The sequence below is a fragment of the Cydia fagiglandana genome, chromosome 14 (genome assembly GCF_963556715.1).
Source record: "Cydia fagiglandana chromosome 14, ilCydFagi1.1, whole genome shotgun sequence".
Classification (NCBI taxonomy): Eukaryota; Metazoa; Arthropoda; class Insecta; order Lepidoptera; family Tortricidae; genus Cydia; species Cydia fagiglandana.
In genome coordinates, this window is record NC_085945.1 from 8145918 (window position 1) to 8167076 (window position 21159).

The 21159-nt window shown below is 36.6% G+C and overlaps 2 protein-coding genes and 1 long non-coding RNA gene across 4 annotated transcripts; 2 read left to right on the forward strand and 1 right to left on the reverse strand.

Moving 5' to 3' along the window:
- Nucleotides 1-1313: 1313 nt before the first annotated feature.
- Nucleotides 1314-4044, reverse strand: LOC134671000 (uncharacterized). Its single transcript, XM_063528820.1, has 3 exons — nucleotides 3791-4044; nucleotides 3522-3613; nucleotides 1314-1877 (listed from the first exon to the last, which is right to left on the reverse strand). Exons 1-3 carry the CDS (start codon nucleotides 4014-4016, stop codon nucleotides 1314-1316), a joined length of 882 nt encoding a protein of 293 aa, XP_063384890.1. The 5' UTR covers nucleotides 4017-4044.
- A 1853-nt stretch (nucleotides 4045-5897) lies between these two features.
- Nucleotides 5898-7835, forward strand: LOC134670523 (uncharacterized). Its single transcript, XR_010099077.1, has 2 exons — nucleotides 5898-5980; nucleotides 6838-7835. It is a non-coding gene; the product is annotated as an uncharacterized LOC134670523 (long non-coding RNA).
- Nucleotides 7836-10425: 2590 nt separating this feature from the next.
- LOC134670700 (uncharacterized protein K02A2.6-like) lies at nucleotides 10426-15258 on the forward strand. 2 transcript variants are annotated; one of them, XM_063528511.1, is made up of 2 exons: nucleotides 10426-11459; nucleotides 12148-15258. In XM_063528511.1, exon 2 carries the CDS (start codon nucleotides 12174-12176, stop codon nucleotides 14610-14612), a length of 2439 nt encoding a protein of 812 aa, XP_063384581.1. In that variant the 5' UTR covers nucleotides 10426-11459; nucleotides 12148-12173; the 3' UTR covers nucleotides 14613-15258. The 2 variants fall into 2 exon arrangements, with proteins under 2 accessions (XP_063384581.1, XP_063384582.1); XM_063528512.1 differs by having other exon boundaries at nucleotides 10427-11459; nucleotides 12148-14784.
- Nucleotides 15259-21159: the final 5901 nt, after the last annotated feature.

Genomic DNA, 21159 nt, shown 5'->3' on the forward strand with positions numbered 1-21159 from the left:
TCGCTGTTTTGCCGAGCGAGCTCCTCGAGCCGTTCCTCTAAAGCCTTTATTTTCTCGTCAGCCATGTTGCCACACGTTTCGGGTAAATGGAAACTACGACTTACAAATTACTTTTACACACTTGTTGACTAAAATAATTATAGATTAATAAAGCTTGAACACAGTAAAACATGGGCACATAAAGTAACAAAAATAAAAATGTTATTGAACATATTTCAAGGAAATTTTTATTGCATTTATTTACTAGACTAATAACCATTTTTACAAATATATATACAATTATTAAATTTGCTTTCTATATGCCATACTGCGTGCTTTGCGTCGAATCCGGCTCATTAAGTCTTGCACAGCACTATCAGGATATCTTTTGCAAGCCCATTTCCATTTGTTTTGCAATTCAGCTGCCGATTTAACTTCTCCGCCTCCTTTTTTTAGAATCCCTTTCATAATTGACCAATATTCTTCAATCGGCCTCAGTTCAGGACAATTTGGAGGATTGCACTCTTTAGGTACCACTGCGACATCGTTAAGGCGGGTCCACATTTGTGACAAACCGCCGAACCGAACACTGTGACGTCGCCGCGGACTTGTTACGTATAGTGTGGACGGGTGAAAGTTTGCATCGGATCGGACGCTGGTGGTAGCTCCGTGACCGTGACAAAGCCCGATGTCTGTAACGATAGTGTGGACGGCATTTGTTACGCGTACAAATGTTACGATAGTCCTCTACAACCGATGAATGCCATTTTGAAACTTCAACCAAGGCAGTCATGTCGTTTCCAGAAGAATTAACCGAAATGTATTTGAATATTGCTCTTGCAAGCGCATCATTTGTTTTACTTTGTGCTTTAAAAAAAAATAGGACGGTGAAAAAAAGGAGATGGTGGCAAAGTGAACTTTTTAGAAATCGTAATATTTATGGTGGAAATTCGTTACTGAGAGATATTAGATTTCAAGAAATAAGTGGAAAATACAAAAATTTTGTGCGAATGTCTCCTACAGACTTTGAAGTTTTGCTGAATTTGATTGGTCCAACAATAAAAAAACAAGACACTCAATTTAGAATGTCAATTTCGGTACAAGAAAGACTTGCAGTGACAATGAGATTTTTGGCAACGGGTGATTCATATTCTTCATTACAATATCTCTTTAGAATATCGAAGCAAGCTATAAGTCAAATCATCCCAGAAACATGTGCGGCTATAGTGAATTCATTGAAAGGATGCATAAAGGTAAGAATTATTTATTAATTAAGTTATTAATAAAGACAAAAAGAGTAAACAATCAATAATAATCTTCTTTTGAAATGTAATTCAAATGGATAACAAATCTCTGAATGAATCTTGCGTGTCATTTTCATCACTAATTATGCCTGGTGAAGTAGCAGATAATATACTCTGCGACGAACTAGGGCCAGGCTCATTGGGTGTAACCGGAGATTGTACTGGTGTACTACTTTGACGTGATGAATATCCATGTGGTCCCTGATAATCTTGATAATACTCAAAGTAACCGTTATCAGCTTGGAAAAGCAAATTACTTATTTGATGCTGCAAGGAATTTTTGGTACGTTGGGAGTACGTCCGCATCTTGCTAGCTATAAAATTAGCATATATTTGACTATCGTCTGAAGCTGACGCTCTGGCTGAAACCTCGTTTACTGCAGCTGATGCCGAGGAGAGCATTTTGAAGGCAGAATTTATCATTTCATTTTCTGAATCATGGGAATATTTTTTCCTTTTAGGTGCTTTTTCAATTGGTTTGGAAAACGCCTTTTCTGTTAAAATGGAGCGTTCCGTTTCTTCTCTAGATACATCATTTTCAGATGCTGGAGTTGCCATATTTGAGTCATGGTTATCCTCTCCTTCAAGATTCTCCTGAAAAAAAAAAACAGGTAAATTAATTAACATCTATTAATTTTCTTTTTATTTTTCAGATGCCGAGTACGCCTGACGAATGGCTAGAAGTTGTCTCAAAATTTTATGAGCAATGGAATTTCCCGCACACTTTGGGAGCAATGGATGGGAAACACATAATACTGCAAGCACCTTTCAATTCTGGAACGGAATTTTTTAACTATAAATCCTACTTTAGCATAGTTTTGTTTGCAGTAGTGGATGCGGCATACAGATTTATTTTTGTCGATGTTGGGAGCCAAGGAAGGATTTCTGACGGCGGTGTGTATCATGATTCAGTTCTCAGAGAAAAGATAGAAAATGAGTCTTTGAATTTGCCTCCACCAAATGCATTGGATCAAAGAAATAAGCCAATACCATATTTCTTTGTAGCAGATGCTGCATTTCCACTCGGAACGCATATTATGAAGCCTTATCCTGGTACGGCACACGCAAGAGGATCTAAAGAAAGAATTTACAACTATAGGCTATCTAGTTGCCGGAGAGTTGTAGAAAATGCTTTCGGTATTATTAGTAGTAATTTTAGGGTTTTGAGAAAACCAATGTTACTTGAACCAGACACTGCTCAGCTCGTTGTAATGGCAATAGTTCATCTCCATAATTACTTAAAAGCTAGCGAAAATTCTACGAATTTATATGCTCCCCCAGGATTGCTTGACGTTGAGGAGGATGGTGAAATTACACCAGGTAGTTGGAGGAATGAGCCAGTGCCAGCTACTTCATTTTTACGTATTCCGGCAGTCCCACGTAGATCTTCTACTTCATCGCAAGAAATAAGAAATGAACTTGCTGATTTTTGTTCTACAAATGGCAGAGTTTCCTGGCAAGATCGCTATTGAATAATACGTAGTTATAAGCCAGATAACAAAATTATTTGTGGCACTTTTCATACATTTTGTAATTTATAGCCGTGTATTTTATTAATTTGCAGTAAACTAAAAAAAATATTATTAACGTCAGTATCTAGAAACTGCCACAGGACCCTTTTGTCATATAATGCCACATTTAATCACCAATCAAATATTATTATTATAAATCCTATTTAAACATTCCAATATGTTGGTATCCAAAGGTTAAGTACGGCATAGAGATCGCTCCTCGGCGATAAGATAAGTTTGTCTTCGTCTTATACTTGAGAAAATCTATTTATTAAAACATATTTTATCGTACGTTAATAAGTATTTTTTAATTAAGTTTTTTATTAATCAAAACTACTGTATCATATGTCAATCAACAAATTCATTAAATGAAAATAAGTAATCGGATAGGTACTTTGGCGTTTAATGAAAATTCTGAAGATATCACTTCGATATCTTTTCAGATGTCGTGATCACGGGAGACTCCAAACATCTGAAAACCACGACATCTGAAAAGATATCGAAACGTCGTGATGTACAAATTTTCATTAAACGCCAAAGTACCTATCCGATTACCTATTTTCATTTAATGAATAATTATCGCGGTAATCTAAGACTATATTGAGTAGATAATCTTTCCTTACTGTTAAGTTATTTAGTAATCAAAACTATTTTAACATATGTTAATACTGTGTTGGGAATACTAATTAAATATTTTATTTTATATCAAAATAAACTTTTAACTTACCGTATTCATATGAGTGCGAGGCTTATTTCTATCAAGAAGAAACGTCATATGTTCGTATGCGTACCAAGATGACTTGTACACTTCAGCTGCACCTGAAATTCCAGAATATATTACTATTAGTTATTACACGTTTTAAGCTATACCTACTCAACTACTATTGAATATATCACTATTAAGCACTTTCTACTAATGAAACAGGTTAAAACATCCATGGCATATTAGTTGTGCTAAAATATAATTTAATAAAAAAATACCTTGTCCAGTTGTAGTTTTTTTTGTTTTTCCCTTCTCTCTTCTCAATTGACCAAGTAGACTTTCCATTTTTTTCTTTAACTCTTGAACGGATGCACCACAATTCATCTGTTCTGATATTTCGGTCCAAGCATCATTTTTTAGAATTTTGTTAAAGTATAGTTTATGCTTAGGATCCCACAGTAGTTCCTTATTACGATAAAGTTCTATAAACTTCAAAACATTTTCCTGATTCCACTGCATATTTTATGAATCGAATCGTTTCAATGCCGCGTATTAATACTTAAATTAAATATCTATCAACACAAATTGCCACTCAACTACCTTCAATGTATTGTTGCAATGATTTCGCGGGCGGGGGAGCGGGTGTTGTCTTGTCAAGACGACCGTGCATTCGCCCGATCCATCAATCCCGTGTAGGTACCAGCCTGATGACACGCGTGCTTGTACGCGTGACAAAAATCGCAGTGTGGACCTCTCCCGCACACCGAGACAGTACCGAACATCCTTTGAAAAAGACCGACTTTGGATGGATCGGCCCGTACCCCGTGTCATTTGACCGTAACAAAACCAAAACATCGTCCACATTTATCACAACCACATTGTGGGAGTACGTACAATGTTTGGCTGTATGGATATTTTGTTTGGAGATTTGAACGGATAACTGATCGTAACATTTGTTCGTGTAACAAATTCCGTCCACACTATCGGTACAAACTCCCGAGTCTGTCACGGCCACGGTGTTCGGTTCGGCGGTTTGTCACAAATGTGGACCCGCCTTTATGTTTATACCACTCAACTACTGATTTAGAGTAGTGACAGCTCGCAAGGTCTGGCCAAAATAATGGCTGTGAGCTATGACTGCGTAAAAAGGGCAGTAGACGCTTTTGCAAACATTCTTTTTTGTAGATTTCACCGTTTACTGTGCCTGTTGTTACGAATGAACGACTTCTTTTACCACAACTACAAATAGCTTGCCATAAAAGAAATTTTTTTGGAAACTTCGATCTCTTTTTTATCTTGCAATCTTCTGGGGCATCCTTACGATTCTTAGAAGTATAAAATTCTTGCCCCGGTATCTGCTTGAAGTCTGCTTTGATGTACGTTTCATCATCCAATACAACGCATCCAAATTTTGTCAAGTAATTGTCGTACAACTTTCGTGATCTCTGTTTTGCAGACAGATTTTGCTTAGCGTCGCGATTGGGTGCAGCTTGTGCTTTGAACGACTTTAATCCAGCTCTTGACTTAGTTTTCTGTACATATGACTGCGACATTTTGACCTTTTTTGCGACATCACGGGACGATAACTTCGGATTCGCTGTAAAAAGTCGCAAGACATGGGCTTCTTTTTTTTTATCCTTTGCGCCTTGCTTACCTGCACTTCCCGGCTTGCGATCTACTGTCAATCGTTCTCGGAACCTTTTTAAAACTAAACATACGGAAGATTGCGGTAATTTTAAAAGTTTTGCTAATGCCCTATAACTTAAATGAGGATTTTCAGTATGTTTGCGCAAAATAATTTCACGTTTCTTGTGTTCAGAGCTCGCCATCGTGAAAACAAATGATCAAAGTGGAATGCTGTCATAATAGTTTTTATTCAGGATATCAAATAGTTTTTATTTATAATACTAAGAAGTTTCCATATTGTATAAATAAAAATATATAAGCATTTACTTGTGCCCACATTTTACTGTGTTCAAGCTTTAACTACACTGAACTAATGTCTCTAATTAAAAATTCACGGAACGTTGATCCGCGTCATCCACGCGCGGCGGAATGGCGGCGGCGATGGCGCCCGGCCGGAAAGAAGGGGGCGCCGGCGATGCCGCACGATGTGGATCACGTCGGGGTCACCAGTTTGGCTTGAGAGGATCCTAGCAGGTGGTTTCGATGGTAATAAGACAAACCTTGAAGATTATCGTGTATTGCATGATGTGGGCGGATTACATGGATGACTTACATCTAAACGTAGGTACAGGTACAGATACAGCGAGTCTAGGTTCTATGTGGTTACTATCCGGTGGCAGAGCAGAAAGAGGGCTAGAGCGAATGGTGTTGGAGCTTACATAAAGGTCTTCGCACATTATAACAATTCCACGCCAACGCGGCAGCAACTCTAATATTATTGAGGACGACATCTACAAAAGAAACACGCGATTTAGAGAAGCTGTATCACCGGAAGAAAAGCTGGCAGTGACATTAAGGTAAGCAATAAGAAACTTTTTTATAATTTATATGTATTTATTTATATATCAAGTTAAAGGATAATTCAAAGCAAAGCAATTTTACTTTAGTTGTGTTAAACCATCAACCCTCGATTCTTCCATAGGCGTTGTATTTTGCTGTTGGGTGCTAGCGGTGCTACTACCGGTAGTACCTGCATTTAGGTTTTGAGTTGTGTAGCCAGAAGTTCCTGGTGCAAAAAAATCTTCATAGTAACAGTTTCGATTATTTTGCAGTTCTTGTATTTCAGCTTCCGAAACTAAATTAAAAATTCTTGACTTTAAAAGTGCTTGATTATAGGTAGATAATTTTTTTACTGTGCTAGAAATACTTAAAAAAAAATTATCCATTTCGTCTTTCTGCTTTCCATCTTCATCGTTTTTGTTTTTTAATAAATATTCCATTAAGACCGCCGATGCACTTGTTTCTTGCAATTTCTTTCGTTTTGTCGTTTTTGGAATGTCAGGAAACACTGATCTAGATGATTCGTACATAGACACCGAAGATTCAGGACGCTCCGAGGTAATTGACGAGTCTTGAGATTCTTCATTATTAGTCACATTGGCAAGAATTTCCGCAGCAGATAAGCTATTTTCATCATCACCATCATCTGTGTTGTCCACTGACGTCACTGTAGACCGTTCTTTATAATGTGGTAATAAAAAAGACATTTCAGTTTCATATTGCCATTTTTTATTAGTATTAGCACTCTGACCACTTTTAGTTGCTTTCTTTTTAATGGCTCTTCTATGATATTCCCTTAAGTTTTGCCATATCTTCTTACATTCTGACGCTGTAACAAAATAATATAAATATAAAGAAAAATTGGTTGTTTCAGGTACTTGATTAGTGGCTGTTCATTTAGGACTATGAGTTCAAGCTTTCGGTTAGGCGAAAGTACCATCCGGTCGATATTAAAAGATGTGTGCAATGCGATTATAAATACAATGAAGGGGAAGTTCATGCCCACACCTACTACCGAAGACTGGAAAAGAATCGCAGATGGTTTCAATAAAAAATGGAATTTTCCAAACTGTATAGGTGCCATCGACGGCAAACATGTAAACATAATTGCCCCTCCTAGCAGCGGCTCGCTATTTTTTAATTATAAAAAACACTTCTCTATCGTCCTCATGGCTATCGTCGATGATAGATACAGATTTATAGCTGTCGATATAGGGGCCTATGGCAGGAATAGTGATGGCGGAATTTTGGCATCGTCAAGATTAGGAAGAGCGATTGAAATGAATACATTTAATATTCCAACTGACACACCATTACCTGGTACTGAAATAATAATGCCACATGTTTTTGTAGCCGACGAAGCGTTTCCTTTAAAAAGGAATTTATTGCGACCATATCCACGTTCAAGTGGCATTTCAGAAAAGGAAAGAATATACAATAATCGCTTATCGCGAGCTCGCAGAGTAGTTGAAAACGCGTTCGGCATCTTATATCAAAAATTTGGAATTTATAATAAGAATTTGCATTTACACCCAAAATATGTTGATATTGTGGTCTTTGCGACGTGTATTTTACACAATGTCATGCGGTGTTATAATATAACATCCGATGATGAAGTCAACACAAGGCAGAGTTCGGCCAATAATGATGATGAACAGAGATTACTAAGTACACTTCCAGAAGATATAAGTGAATCTTCGGCATCTGCTTTTGAAACTCGTGATATGTTTGCAACTTATTTTCAATCTCCCAAAGGACGAGTTCCGTGGCAGCATTTAATATAGATCATGGATAATTAATATGTAATAATCATAAGAAGTTGGTTATAATATTATTGGCTTATTAAGAATATTAAACAAGTTTCTATACTAAGGTGGGATTTTATTACTGATTACCTATGTTAAATAAACGTAAGGCACTTTATTATAACATACAGAAACCCAAACTAAAAATAAAAAATATATGACGTAGATTTAATATTTTATGTCAGTAAATTCTGGGATTTTATATTACTGTATGTGAAAAAACGAATTTTTACGATAAACCAAGATTTTTCGAGTGTCCAAGTAGAAAATCGTAGGTACTGTAACTGTACATACCTACTTTTTGGATGTAACAGGTTGAATTAAATTTTCTCAAAATGTACTTTAATGAAATGACTTATAAGTTTTAACATTATTTTTAATATCTATTAGAATCACACATATTTATTGGTTCGATAGCTGAATTTCTGTAGATTATGGCAAAATCAATAACTCAATACCAACACTGAAAACGTCACAAATAGAAATTAATTATGTTAAAAATTCTTACCTGGTTGCGACAATACAATAGCGATTTCATTCCATGCCTTTTCCTTCTTATGTACGTCACTATATTTCGAATCACTAAGGTCGTATAGTAGCGGATATTTTCGCACTTCTTCTATCAACTTTTCTTTCTGCATGATCGAAATCAGAGATCGAAATCGAAAAATATCACCGTGTACCGCTTATCAACGTGCACTCCGTCCTTCGATTCTATAGTGAATGATGGCGGGCGGGGGGAAGGCACGGGGCGGACGGGTGGGCTGGCAAATGGTTGCCCGTCACGCGTCAGTCGCAAACGCATAATCGTTGCGTGGTCGACGTGTGGTCATTGCGTGACAAACGTGTCGGGGTTGACCTTTAGTGTACGATGCGTAGGCCACTCGTTGTACACTACTTTATAATCATTTTTTGAAATTAAACCTTGAACATATGACACAGGGCTTAAATATCAATGTCTAGCATAGAGTCGAGTCGCCGGTGAGTTGTTATAATGTGCGAAGACCTTAAGGTAATCGTTCACTCTCGAATGGAGTGAACGGAATATCTCATTCCCCCTAGCCCGACCAATCAGTGACCCGGTCTTCGAAAGAAGGCCGGGGCAATGCAGCCAATATTAACCATTGACATAGATATCTAGGGACTGGCCCTACGGACAATAATAATGAGGCATGACAGGCGCCAGTACAGCGGTGTGACACCGCTACAACGCGATTGGTTAATGAGTTCGCATCACGCGCGCGATTGGTTGATGAGTTCGCATCACGCGCGCTATTGGTCGCAACTAGTTGCGTTAGACTGCACGATTGGCAGGAATTCGTGAGTCACACCACTAAACTAGTACCATTTTTAGTACCCGTAAGGCCAGTCCATAGATATATACGTTAATGATATTAACATAGAGGCGGTGCGACGCCACAAATTCTTAGAATATACTTACAATATTTTAGAAAGTTATTACACTTAGGACATTAAATATGTTATTCCACAAAAATGTAAAACATTTTCCATTGATTTAAGCCTTATTATAGAAAAAAGGCGACAGCAACATATCGGTAGTATGGCGTTGTCTCTTTCAACGCGTGAAGGACTAGGACTAGGACTATTTCAATCCACCTCTTGTCTTCAAATGAATAAGCGTATTTAAATTGCTGTTCGGATCTCCAAACAATAAGGCAACGCATACCGGACATTTGATACTGCGGGATAGTTTCCTTGAAACAAATCCCGCAATATAGGTCACAACATGGTCACAACTGAGTCAGCATACCCGGAAAGAGTGCTGTTTAGGCAGTCTATATATTCCTCGTATAAGGTGCTGTCATCTTCTGGCACTTCAACCAATTGGTTTATTTCGGTTAAATCGTTCAAGGCTTTCTGTGGGCTAGTGCTTGTGCAATTTAAAATATTAACTTGCTCCAAAGCAACGCAATTGCCGAGCCCTTCATCGCGAATTTCGGCTCGAATAAGAAGCCTCTTGAAGGCTGCTTTAAATTGAACGGCATTGGGATTATTGTTGAAACCCCCTCGAGCTCTTATAGCCGAAAAAAATAGTTCGACATGGTCTTGGCTGATCTTGTAGAGTGGTAAATATTTTAATATTTTTGTATTTTCGACAAGATGTCGATATAAAGCTAATGCACTTTTCATATCAATGATTAGCCCCACACAGCCAGTCTTTCTCCTCGACTCAATTACTAACTCCCCTGATGGCAGCCTCAGGCCGCGTAAATACCCAATTGCACCTTCAAAAAGCGCTTCGATGATGCCGATGTTTTGAGGACACAGGGCTTTTTTTAATCCAGGCGGGCGAATCGAGTGACTGTTCAGGACATCGAACACATCGTTCAGTAGTTTTATAAAACTTACGGTGCCCTCACAGTTTTCAAATGCTTTAAGTTTTAATTCCGAGTTACAGAACTCCAAGGCATCCGCCACAGAGTTGCTTAATAGTTGAGTAGCTAACCGCACTTTCGTTTTTTGCTTAGCAAAGTATATGTGGGCTTTGGTTACTTTCGTGGCCATGTGCAGTCCCTCGTTTTCCTGCAAATTCATAAGGAGCTCCAGGTAATTAAAATCAATTTTTCGGCCATGGACATTGTGACATATGTGTCATAAGGATGATTATCTGTGGCAAGAGACCACTCGCGAACATGGCGTCTTGGAATACAATTATTGATTTTCGTAAATAATCTTTTATTTAATATAAAGTCCTGAATCCTTGTTCAATGCATATATAATGCATACAAAACATGGTGTCAGGTGAAAACTGAGTATAACAAGAAGAAAAAACCTAAGTGGTAAATAGAAGTCTTTGTGAAGAAAATAAAACCTTTGTGGATCAGACAAAATGGAGGAAAGGCCCGTAATGACCCTGGGGTTGCAGCCTCCTAAAGGATACAAAATTGAAGATGCGGAGGCTTGGAAAAAATACAAGCAGATGTTCAATTTATATATACAGGCCACGGATTTGGAACAGGGGACTGATGAAAAAAAGGTAGCCATTTTCTTAACCTGCGCGGGAGAAGATATTTTAGAGATTTACAATGGTATGAGTGACACTGCTACGTTAAAATGGGTTGAGTTGCTTAAAAAGTTTGATGACCATTTTAAAAACAAAACTAACACCGTCGTGAACAGCTACAGATTTTATAATTTACGACAAGAGCCAGATGAACCGGTTGAACGATTTGTTTTAAGATTGAAGAATGCAGCCAAGACATGTAACTTTAAAGAAGAAGATAGAATGGTAAGAGATATGTTAGTGATAGGTGTGAGTGAGACGGGCATTAAGGAGAGATTGTTACGAGAGAAGGAACTGAGTTTGGATACGGCACTAGAATTATGCAAGGCTGCTGAATACAGCAAGAAAAATGTAAAAGAGCTGGAAGAAAAAGTACAGTCAGTAAATATGGTAAGAGAAAGTTCTCGTTATAACAAAGATGTAAAGAAACCGATTCATTACAATTGCAGTTATTGTGGTAAGAAACATGAGCCAAGAAAATGTCCTGCGTATGGGAGAAGATGTACTGTGTGCAACATTTATAACCACTACGCAGAAATGTGTAGATTTAAGAAGAAAGAAGAGAAACCGCAGCAAAAACAAAGATCCACAAAAAACAAAGTTGATGGCATCAGGGAATCTACAAATGACAGCGACTGCAGTTCGGAAGACTTTGTAGTAGACTCTGTAAGTAGCTCAGATAGGTTACAATGGTATGAAGTAATAAATGTTGAAGGAGTAGATATAAAATTTAAACTGGATTCTGGTGCTGACTGTAGTACTTTATCACTGGAACTGTTTGAAAGCTTAAAATTAGACAAATGTAAACTCGGGGAACCCACAGTGTTAGTTGTTTATAACGAAGAAAAAATGAAAACTGTGGGATGTGTTAATTTAACCTGTACTGTTAGGGGAAAAAAGGGCAATGTAAGATTTACTGTTGTGGATATGCCTGTTAAACCAATCTTAGGCTTGCCTGATTGTGTCCAATTCAATTTAATAAAAAGAGTAGATGCTGTAGTCTCAGAAGAAAAGAATAAATTTGTAAAATTAAATGATGATGTGTTTAATGGGTTAGGCAATATAGGTACATATTCAATAAAGCTGAAAGAGAATTCAGAGCCAGTAGTTAAGCCTATTAGAAGAGTTCCACAGACTATAAAGGAAAGACTTAAAGAGACTTTAAATAATTATGAAAGTAGAGGAATAATTGAAAAAGTAGAAGGACCTACCGCATGGTGCAATAATCTTGTCATTGTAGAAAAACCAGATAAGTCATTTAGGTTATGCTTAGACCCCAAAGAGTTGAATAAAGCCATTCTTCGAGAAAATTATCAAATTCCTTCACCTGAAGAAATATATAATTCACTTGCAGGTAAAAGTGTCTTCACAGTACTAGACATGAAGGATGGGTTTTTTCAAGTGAGTTTGGAAGATGAACAAAAACTCTGCACCTTCGGTACTCCCTTCGGAAGGTATTTTTTCAAGAGAATGCCATTTGGCATTTCTTCGGCTCCAGAGGTAATGCAAAGAATAAATACAGCCATATTTAGTGATATACAGGGGGTAAATGTGTATTATGATGACATAATTGTCGCGGGGGACAGTTTAGCAGACCATGATAAAATTCTCAGTGAAGTAATAGATAGGGCAAGGAAGTTCAATGTAAAATTTAATCCAAACAAAGTTCAGTATAGAAGTGATTTTGTTAAATATGTAGGGTTGTTAGTCTCAAAATCAGGAATTAAACCTGATCCTGAACATGTAAAAGCTATTGTGGACTTGAATGAACCAAAAAATGTTAAAGAACTACAAAAGTTTTTAGGTATGTGTAATTATTTAAGTAAGTTTATACCACAATACTCCAAAACAACTGAAACACTTAGGGATCTATTAAAAAAAGATGTTTTGTGGGATTGGGGTACCGCACAAAGTCAAGCTTTTGAAGAAATAAAAATGAAAATTAGTAAAGCCCCAACCTTAGATATTTTAAAGAGAGACGGTTTGGTGACTCTACAAACTGACAGTTCAAAAAGTGGCATGGGAGCTTGTCTTCTTCAAAATGGTAAACCAATATCTTTTTATTCCAGATGTTATACAGAATGTCAACAAAGATGGGCTCCCATCGAAAAAGAACTCTTTGCAGTTTGTCTTGCAATGGAAAAATATCACCAATTTGTCTACGGACGCAAAATAGTTGTTGAAACAGACCATAAGCCTTTAGTGGCGATAATGAATAAAGACATTAATAAAATTTCAGCCAGACTGCAAAGAATGGTTCTTAAACTTTTAAAATATGAATTTGACATAAAGTACATACCTGGTTCTCAAATGTATGTTGCTGACTATTTGTCTAGGCATTATAATTCAACAAATGGGCAAGTAGAGCCAACACTTAAAGAGTTAGTGCATAGTGTAGAAACAGAAAAAGTGTATGGACTAGACAGAGACTTACAAATATCAGATAGTAAATTAAAAGAATTGCAAAATGAAACAAATAAAGATGGTAACTTGCAACAAATAAAGATGTGGTATAGTGCAGAATGGCCAAAAAATGATAGAAATATTTATGGTGTGGAATTAAAAAAGTTGTACAAATTAAGACATGAGTTGATAGTTACAGATAATATTGTATACTTTGGAAATATGGTCCTTGTTCCTAAAGCATTAAGGAAGGAAATGTTAGATATAATACACTCAGGGCATGCAGGTGTAGTAAAGTGTAAAAAGAGAGCTAGGAAAGTACTGTACTGGCCAGGAATGTCAAGAGATATAGAGGATTATGTGTTAGCATGTAGAGTATGTGAAAAGTACAGGATGTCAAACTGCAAACAGCCAATTATATCACATGAGATTCCTGATCTTCCTTTTAGTAAAGTAGGTATGGACATTGGATACTATGCGGGTAAAGACTTTTTAGTGGTTGTAGATTACTTTTCAAAATGGATTGAGGTTGCAAAATTGAAAAACAAATCGACCACTAATATTATAGATGAGTTAATTAAGATATTTAGTACTCTAGGAATCCCTAGGCAAATAGTCAGTGACAATATGCCATTTGGTAGTTTTGAATTCATACAATTTGCAAAGAAGCATGGTATAGAATTAGTCAAGTCCAGTCCACATTATGCGCAATCAAATGGGCTAGCAGAGAAAGCTGTGGGGATTGTTAAAAATCTGATGAAAAAGTGTAATGAAAGTGGTTCTAATTTTGATTTAGCGCTGTTACATTATAGAACCACTCCAGTAGCAAATTTGGATTACAGCCCATCAGAGTTGTTAATGAGCAGATTATTAAGAACAAATTTGCCCTGTTCCAAAGAAGTGTTAAAACCTAAATTATGTGTAAATGTCAAAGATCAGATGTTAATTAATAATGAAAAATCTAGGGACAATTATAATAAAACTTCAAAAGTTAAAAAACCATTTCAAAGAGGGGAAGATGTAATTGTTCAAGATGTAAATAGAAGTAAGTGTTGGTATTCTGGTAAAATAGTGGATAAAGCCAGTGGACCTAGATCATTCATAGTTAAAAATGATAGGGGTAATTTAGTTAGGCGCAATGAAAAACATATTCGACATAGTAGAAATAAGTTTATTGTTACAAATCAGTATATGCTGGACTCATCAGATGTGAGCCAGGCAGTGCATGAGAGGGGTAGTCAGGGAAGACAAGATGCAACGGTGCCACCTGCACTGGAGCCTCATGCACATGTTCCTCTTCCACCGGTGCCAAATGTACCTGCACCTAACCTAGAGCCATTAGATTTGCCAGTAGTTACAAGGACGGGAAGGTTGGTGAGGAAACCTGCCTACTTGGGCGAATTTGATTTAAGTTAAAATAACTTCTAGTGGCTCGAGAGCTTTTGTAATTAGCAGTATGTATGTATAAGCAGTCAATAAAATTAGCATAAGGGGGGGATGTGACATATGTGTCATAAGGATGATTATCTGTGGCAAGAGACCACTCGCGAACATGGCGTCTTGGAATACAATTATTGATTTTCGTAAATAATCTTTTATTTAATATAAAGTCCTGAATCCTTGTTCAATGCATATATAATGCATACAAAACAGACATCTTCTAACACTCTTAAGTCGCCGAATGTATTTCGAATCAATTTAATCATATGGCATGGATCGAAAAACGCATGTAATGTGCTTTGGCTCCATTTGAAAGTCGTATTAGTTTGACCTTTACTCAATTGGCAACCGAACTCCTGTAGCATCGCGAAATTTGCTGCAGGGCATCGCATGTTACACTCACAATATTAATACCCACTTCCTCGCATTTTTGAATGCACATTTTTAACAATGCGTATTTTTGTTCTGCCGTCAAAGAAGTTATAAAAAAATATGCAATTTGCAGTTTCCAACTTCCATTTATGTTATTTACTAAAAATACGAGGCATTGATTCGCCACCTCCAACGAATCGTTATCGCATTCTGACCCTATAGTAACTCGCCCGTAATACATTTTTTTGAAACATCCTTAAATTCCCCAGGAACATTAACAATAACCAGTATTTTTAATGTAAATTATAGCGTACCTGTGTAAGGTTAAAGATGGCTGATTTGCTGTTTTTTTTATGCGGCACCCTAATATACTACACGCTGGCATATTCACGACGTAATTATTGATATTTGGCTTCAATTATATTCAAACACAAGCAAAATCTCGAAAGATAATTAATAATTTTAATTTTCACCACATCCTTTTGACAGGACAAGTACCGGCTGAACTGACTGACAATGACATTTGGGTGACTAAACATGGCGGATTTTCGGCCGCATTAGTTATTTACGTATTTTCATGAAACACTTTATGTACGTACTGAAATACTGTCATCTTTTTTTGCTGTGTAACCCAGTGCTGAGTAAAAACGAGATAGATATATATTTATGTGTGTGCCGTCAAAATGGGTGCTATTTGTATAAGCAATTGTACGTATAGAACAATATGTCTTGTCCCTATTATATAGGTCTATGGTAGGTAAGGCGTAATTTTGATATTATGTCGACAATTAATTCATGGAGTATGTATCTTATTTGAAGATTGTATTGCCTAAAACTGTGATAATTTCAACGTTGTAATCGTTAATATATTTTGTTCCAGCTTGGCCCAAAATGTGATTAACTTAGCGTCGTATGCGCCTATAATGGCTGCCTGATATTTTTCACCTCATTCAAACCAACTTGGTGAGTTGTCCACACTTTCCAAAATTTACGAAAAGAAAGGCGGAGTTTTTTTATTGTCATTTTCAATTAGCTAATGTCGTGTTATGTGTGGATTTTCAGCAATCCCTCGATAAATATGAGACATCACTGTTTCACCGCGTGGACATGCGCCGCCACTGTTGGTGAGTTGGTGTGATAGAATGGACCCGGAGTAAAAACCGGTGAGCAATTTAATCTTTTCGTTACTGCAAACTAAATCGCGCTTTGCCTCAGATTAAATATATATTATTATATATATATATATATATATATATATATATATATATATATATATAATAATTAAACGTGTTAAAACACAACCTTTCTAAAACCTAGAACATTCTCTTTGTTTCTAGGGTCCGTAGGGAGCCCAATCTTTGTGGAGGCGCTAGTCTTTTGGGAGCGCTACACCTTTGGAGCACATAGGGTGATGTGCCATAATTCTAGTGGGGAAGCCATCTCTCTCATTTTTAGGTTATGACTCGAGGTGATGTGATTAACCGCTAAAACTGTGAGTTGAACATTTGGATGTAATTTAGTGACAGTGTTCCTTGGAGTGAAAACAGACAATTTTAAAACTGACCTTTATAAAGGGAACTTTCTATATTAAAAACTTAATGCCTCACGGGAAACCTGTAACCCCTATCTCTGATATTTATTATTTAATATGGGCACAAGGTCGCCTGTGGAGTATTTACATTAAATTCAACCTGTAGTTACCACTAGGTGTAATTAAGTATCTTCTTAGTTTTAATTTTCTACAATTCTTTACCGCCCGAAGAGGTGAATAAGATAAAGGGTGTTGTGGCCGTAGCGGGTCGGATATTAGTTTCATGGAATAAAAGTGTTTAGTAAATACATTTGGATTTTCATTTGGACTTGTCATACGTTTGATGAGGATAGTATCCTGGCGTCCTATTTTAAATATCTGGATCTGGATATACACTCCATAGTGGCTCGAACCGCGACCCTATCAATTCCCATAGTTAGCTGTGAGCATAGTTAAAATTTCGAGTAGTGAGGATTTGGGGATTCTGACCTACCCTAAAGTACTCTGTGTAATATCCGACTTTAAAAATAAAATAGTATGAATACTTCAGGACCCCCAACCTCACATATTACAAGATAATAGGTAGGTACTCTATAAAAAGTGAGGTCAAGTACATGCAAAATCAGACCTCCAAGTTTCCCCACCGGAACACTTTTACAGTTGCAAGAATTTGGAAAATGGAGACTACTTTTGTTTACCAGCTGAACGCAAATGCTGATTAAATCATCTGTAAAGATGTACAAGGCTGAACATTTGACGGTGATGTACTTACTTACGTTGCGATATTTACAAATTTCACTTTCCATGTGCACATTGCACTGTATATCGTCTTTTTAGGTATAACTGCATGGGATAAACTAGTAATTACTCGATAAAATAATAATAGCATTACAATTTCTTAAGCCTATGTTACAATATTTAAGATTTTGATAAGATACTGTATATCACACTATGATCAAGTACGAAGGACTAGTGCTCTAGCTAAAAGGTCACATAATGCGAATGTGCCTATAACTCCTAAAAATACTCCTATCTATGTACCGTTTTGAAATAAAAAAACTTTGTCATTAACTAAAAAGAATTAATAATTAACCCTTCGCTGCGTATCAGATGATCAGTCTGATATGTGGCTAAGGTATTAATCATCCCTAAGAACCAACTACTGTTATTGTTGTAAAATTATCTAAGTGTGGGTATCAAATTTCATTCACTGAATATTTAAACTTGCTATAAATCGACGCGCGGCACGCGTCCTACTCGCGTTTTGCTGACTCGCGCACCTATTACTCGGCGCTTGTTGATGATTGCGACATAACTAATTGGGGACACTATTCGACACTTACAATTTATAATTTATGAGTCTACTATTAGGGGTCATCCATTTATTTTTATTTTTATTATGAATCCATTAATTACGTCACACCAATTTCTAGGTTTTTTGACCCCTCCCCCCCCTTGTCACATTTGGCAAACCCCTCCCCCCTAGTGTGACGTCACATTTTTTCTACGAAATCGCCAAATCGAATTAAGTAAGTACCTAAGTATTATTAATATTTTATCAAAATATTTTTGACGATATAAATATTAGTAATTTTATAACCCAAAACTGCTTAGGAAAGAAAATTATACGATTAAAAACTATTTTCGTTTTAAAAACTTGTTATTTAAATGTACAGCGAACTAAATAATTTAAATAAATTTTCGGTTACTGATGAAGTTAAAGTGACATCACAAAGTTTGTGTCTCCCCCCTCCCCCATGTCACAATATGTCACATTTTCTTGACCCCCTCCCTCCCCCTAAACGTGTGACGTAATTAATGGATGACCCCTTATAGAAAATGTATTTTTTTTTTCATTTAGTTTTTTGGAAAATGAATGGTTCGCGAATTTAACTATGAAATTATTACTATCAGCGATCGATAACCTATTGAGAAATTTAAAAAAAGGATGCTACAATTGCGTGACCTGACGCCTTCTCCATCCGCGGCCTCTTCCTGTCCGCGGCTGGCGTAGTGGCGTGGCGGCTGGGTACGGGGTCACTGGCGGATACGTGAACGCCATGGGGGGTGGGTACGCCGGCGACATGGGCGCGTTCGTGGGCTCCTCTGGTGGTGGGTACGGCGGCGACATGGGCGCGTACGTGGGTTCTAGAGTCTGGCTAGTGAAAGTTGAACCTGCAAAACCGCGGTAATTTCAAAAAATCTGTAGCAGGCAACACTTTGATTACAAAGATTGCATAATCTTGATACTTTATATTATTTTCAGTACTTAATATTTTTTACGGACTTCTTACCCTTGTAAGTTTTGCTTACGTAAGTACGTACATACATATTTGTTAGTATAAAAGATGAATATCACTATCTCGTTCTAACGAATAGCTTCGTCCTAATTTATATACTTAAGTAAAACATACATGTGAAGTACGGCCTTTTCATTTCAAAAATATAGCCAAACCTGCTTAATACGAGTAAAATGTTGTGGCAATGATGGGTTTTGAAGAAAATGTTAGGTACTATCATGAAAACATTTGGAATAGAAAGGTTAAGTCCAATAAATACAGCAAATAAAAATTATTATTCAGAATAATCAAATTCAGATTCTAAATATTCTGCCTCAGATATCACTTCTGTAGATTCATCTGAACTGGAAGAGTCACCATCACGGACACTAATTATAAAACTTTCCATCTCATCTGTAATTCCATCCTTTTCCTTGTATTGATTTTCGACACGAAGGACATGATCAGTCATTTTCTTCCATTTTGCCGAAGTTATGCTGTCAAAACATTCTTTGATAATTTCTTCCAATTCTTTAGAAGCCAACATTTTTATTACCCACTTTCCGTTTTACTGTACTCCAAATGAGTTCGATCGGGTTGAGATCACAATGATATGGTGGGAGTCGCAGAACTTCATGACCATGAGCTCTGAGAATTTCGTCTGCCTCATATATTGGTTTTGTTTTGTGTTCGTTTACTAAATCCAAAAGCTCATCCTTGTAAAAATATTCCTCAAAATTCACAGAATTTGCACGGAGCCAGGCTTGAATATCAGCTTTGCGTGTGTTTGTGTTCGGAGGCTTATTGATCTGAACAGTATGATAACTGGCATTATCAAAAACAATCACGCTGGGTCCTGGTAAATTCGGAATCAGTTTCTCCTGTAACCAATTAACCATCTGTTAAAATTTGTGGAATTCATATCATGATGATAATCTGCTTTTGTTGATTTTGTGCTAAAAGTCAACAGAGCATTGGGCACAAAGCCATTTTCGGAACCAGCATGAACAATTATAAATCTTTTTCCTGAAGAAATATTTTCAATTACCCCAGATGTTGACGGTCCCTGCCATGATTTTTTTGGCTTGTAATTTTGGTGCACGTAGGTTTCATCAAGATATATAATTGGTTTGTTTTCCGCACGTTTAGCTGCTATGGTTCTCAAGAATCTTTGACGCCATGCTGCAATGTCATATCTTTCTATGAGCACAGAACGTTCATTTTTATTCTGCTTAAATTCAAAACCATTACTCAATAATATGTTACGTAATGTCTCTCTGCAGCCAACAAAACCTATATCTTCTTTCAAATTTGCCAGAAGGGTCCTAAGAGTCGGAATTTGCTTTTTTACAATATAAAACTCGTTGACTTTATTCCTGATTGCTTGAAGATCAAAATTGTCTAAGTTAGAAACGGTAGCTTGATAAGGTCGCTTCTTGCCCGGTGTTCTGAAGACTCCACTGCTTTGTTGGCCCTCTTTAATTATTCGTTTCAGACTTGAGACACTAACCTCTCTAACAAGTTTTATTTTTTATTTAATTTTTACACAAGCTTTTATTGCCGACTGTTCTTTTCTTAGTTCATTCTGTAAAGTGACTTCTAGACGGGTAATAATATTTTCACTGCAAATATCAACTCAATCAGAGACAGGAAAGTTGGTCAAATTTAACTTGCAAGATTTGATTACAGATAAGCATGAATTGAGACTAAAAATGTTCTTGCAAGTAATTAGTCAAACCATATTTAAGTTGTAGTAGCACTGTGTCATGTAAAGATCTAACAGTACTTATTTGCTTCTTTGCTCAAAATATTATATACAAAATTCTGTCAATGGTTTAGTTTGAGTACAATTTGAATTTATAACTTCTTTGACCAAACTGATATATTATTAAATTGGTAAAAACATTATAAATCTTCACATTGAAACCACTATTACCCACCAGTCAGTGAAGAAATTTCTTGCAAATATTTATTATGAGACAAAACTTCTTTTTCCTCCAACTGTTTTAGTTGTTTAAGGTTTCCCAAAACTTCTACAACTCCTTCTTCATTAGCGTCAAATCGTTCTGCAATCAAATTAAGCATAATATATTAACGTTGCTACAACTTAAACATTACATTCAAGCATCTTAAGTATCATGAATGTTAAAATGAAACTAACCTATAAAACTGGTTAAGACTTGTAAACATCCCATTTTCTGGTTAAACAATATAGTAGAAGAGCCGGCCGCAAATTTTCTAACCGACTTGATACCACGATGAAATGCACAATGGTTTCCCATAAAAGTGATGCTAAGTCCGAATTCGATAGTCTGCCACGGCGGAACTTGCCGAAAGTACG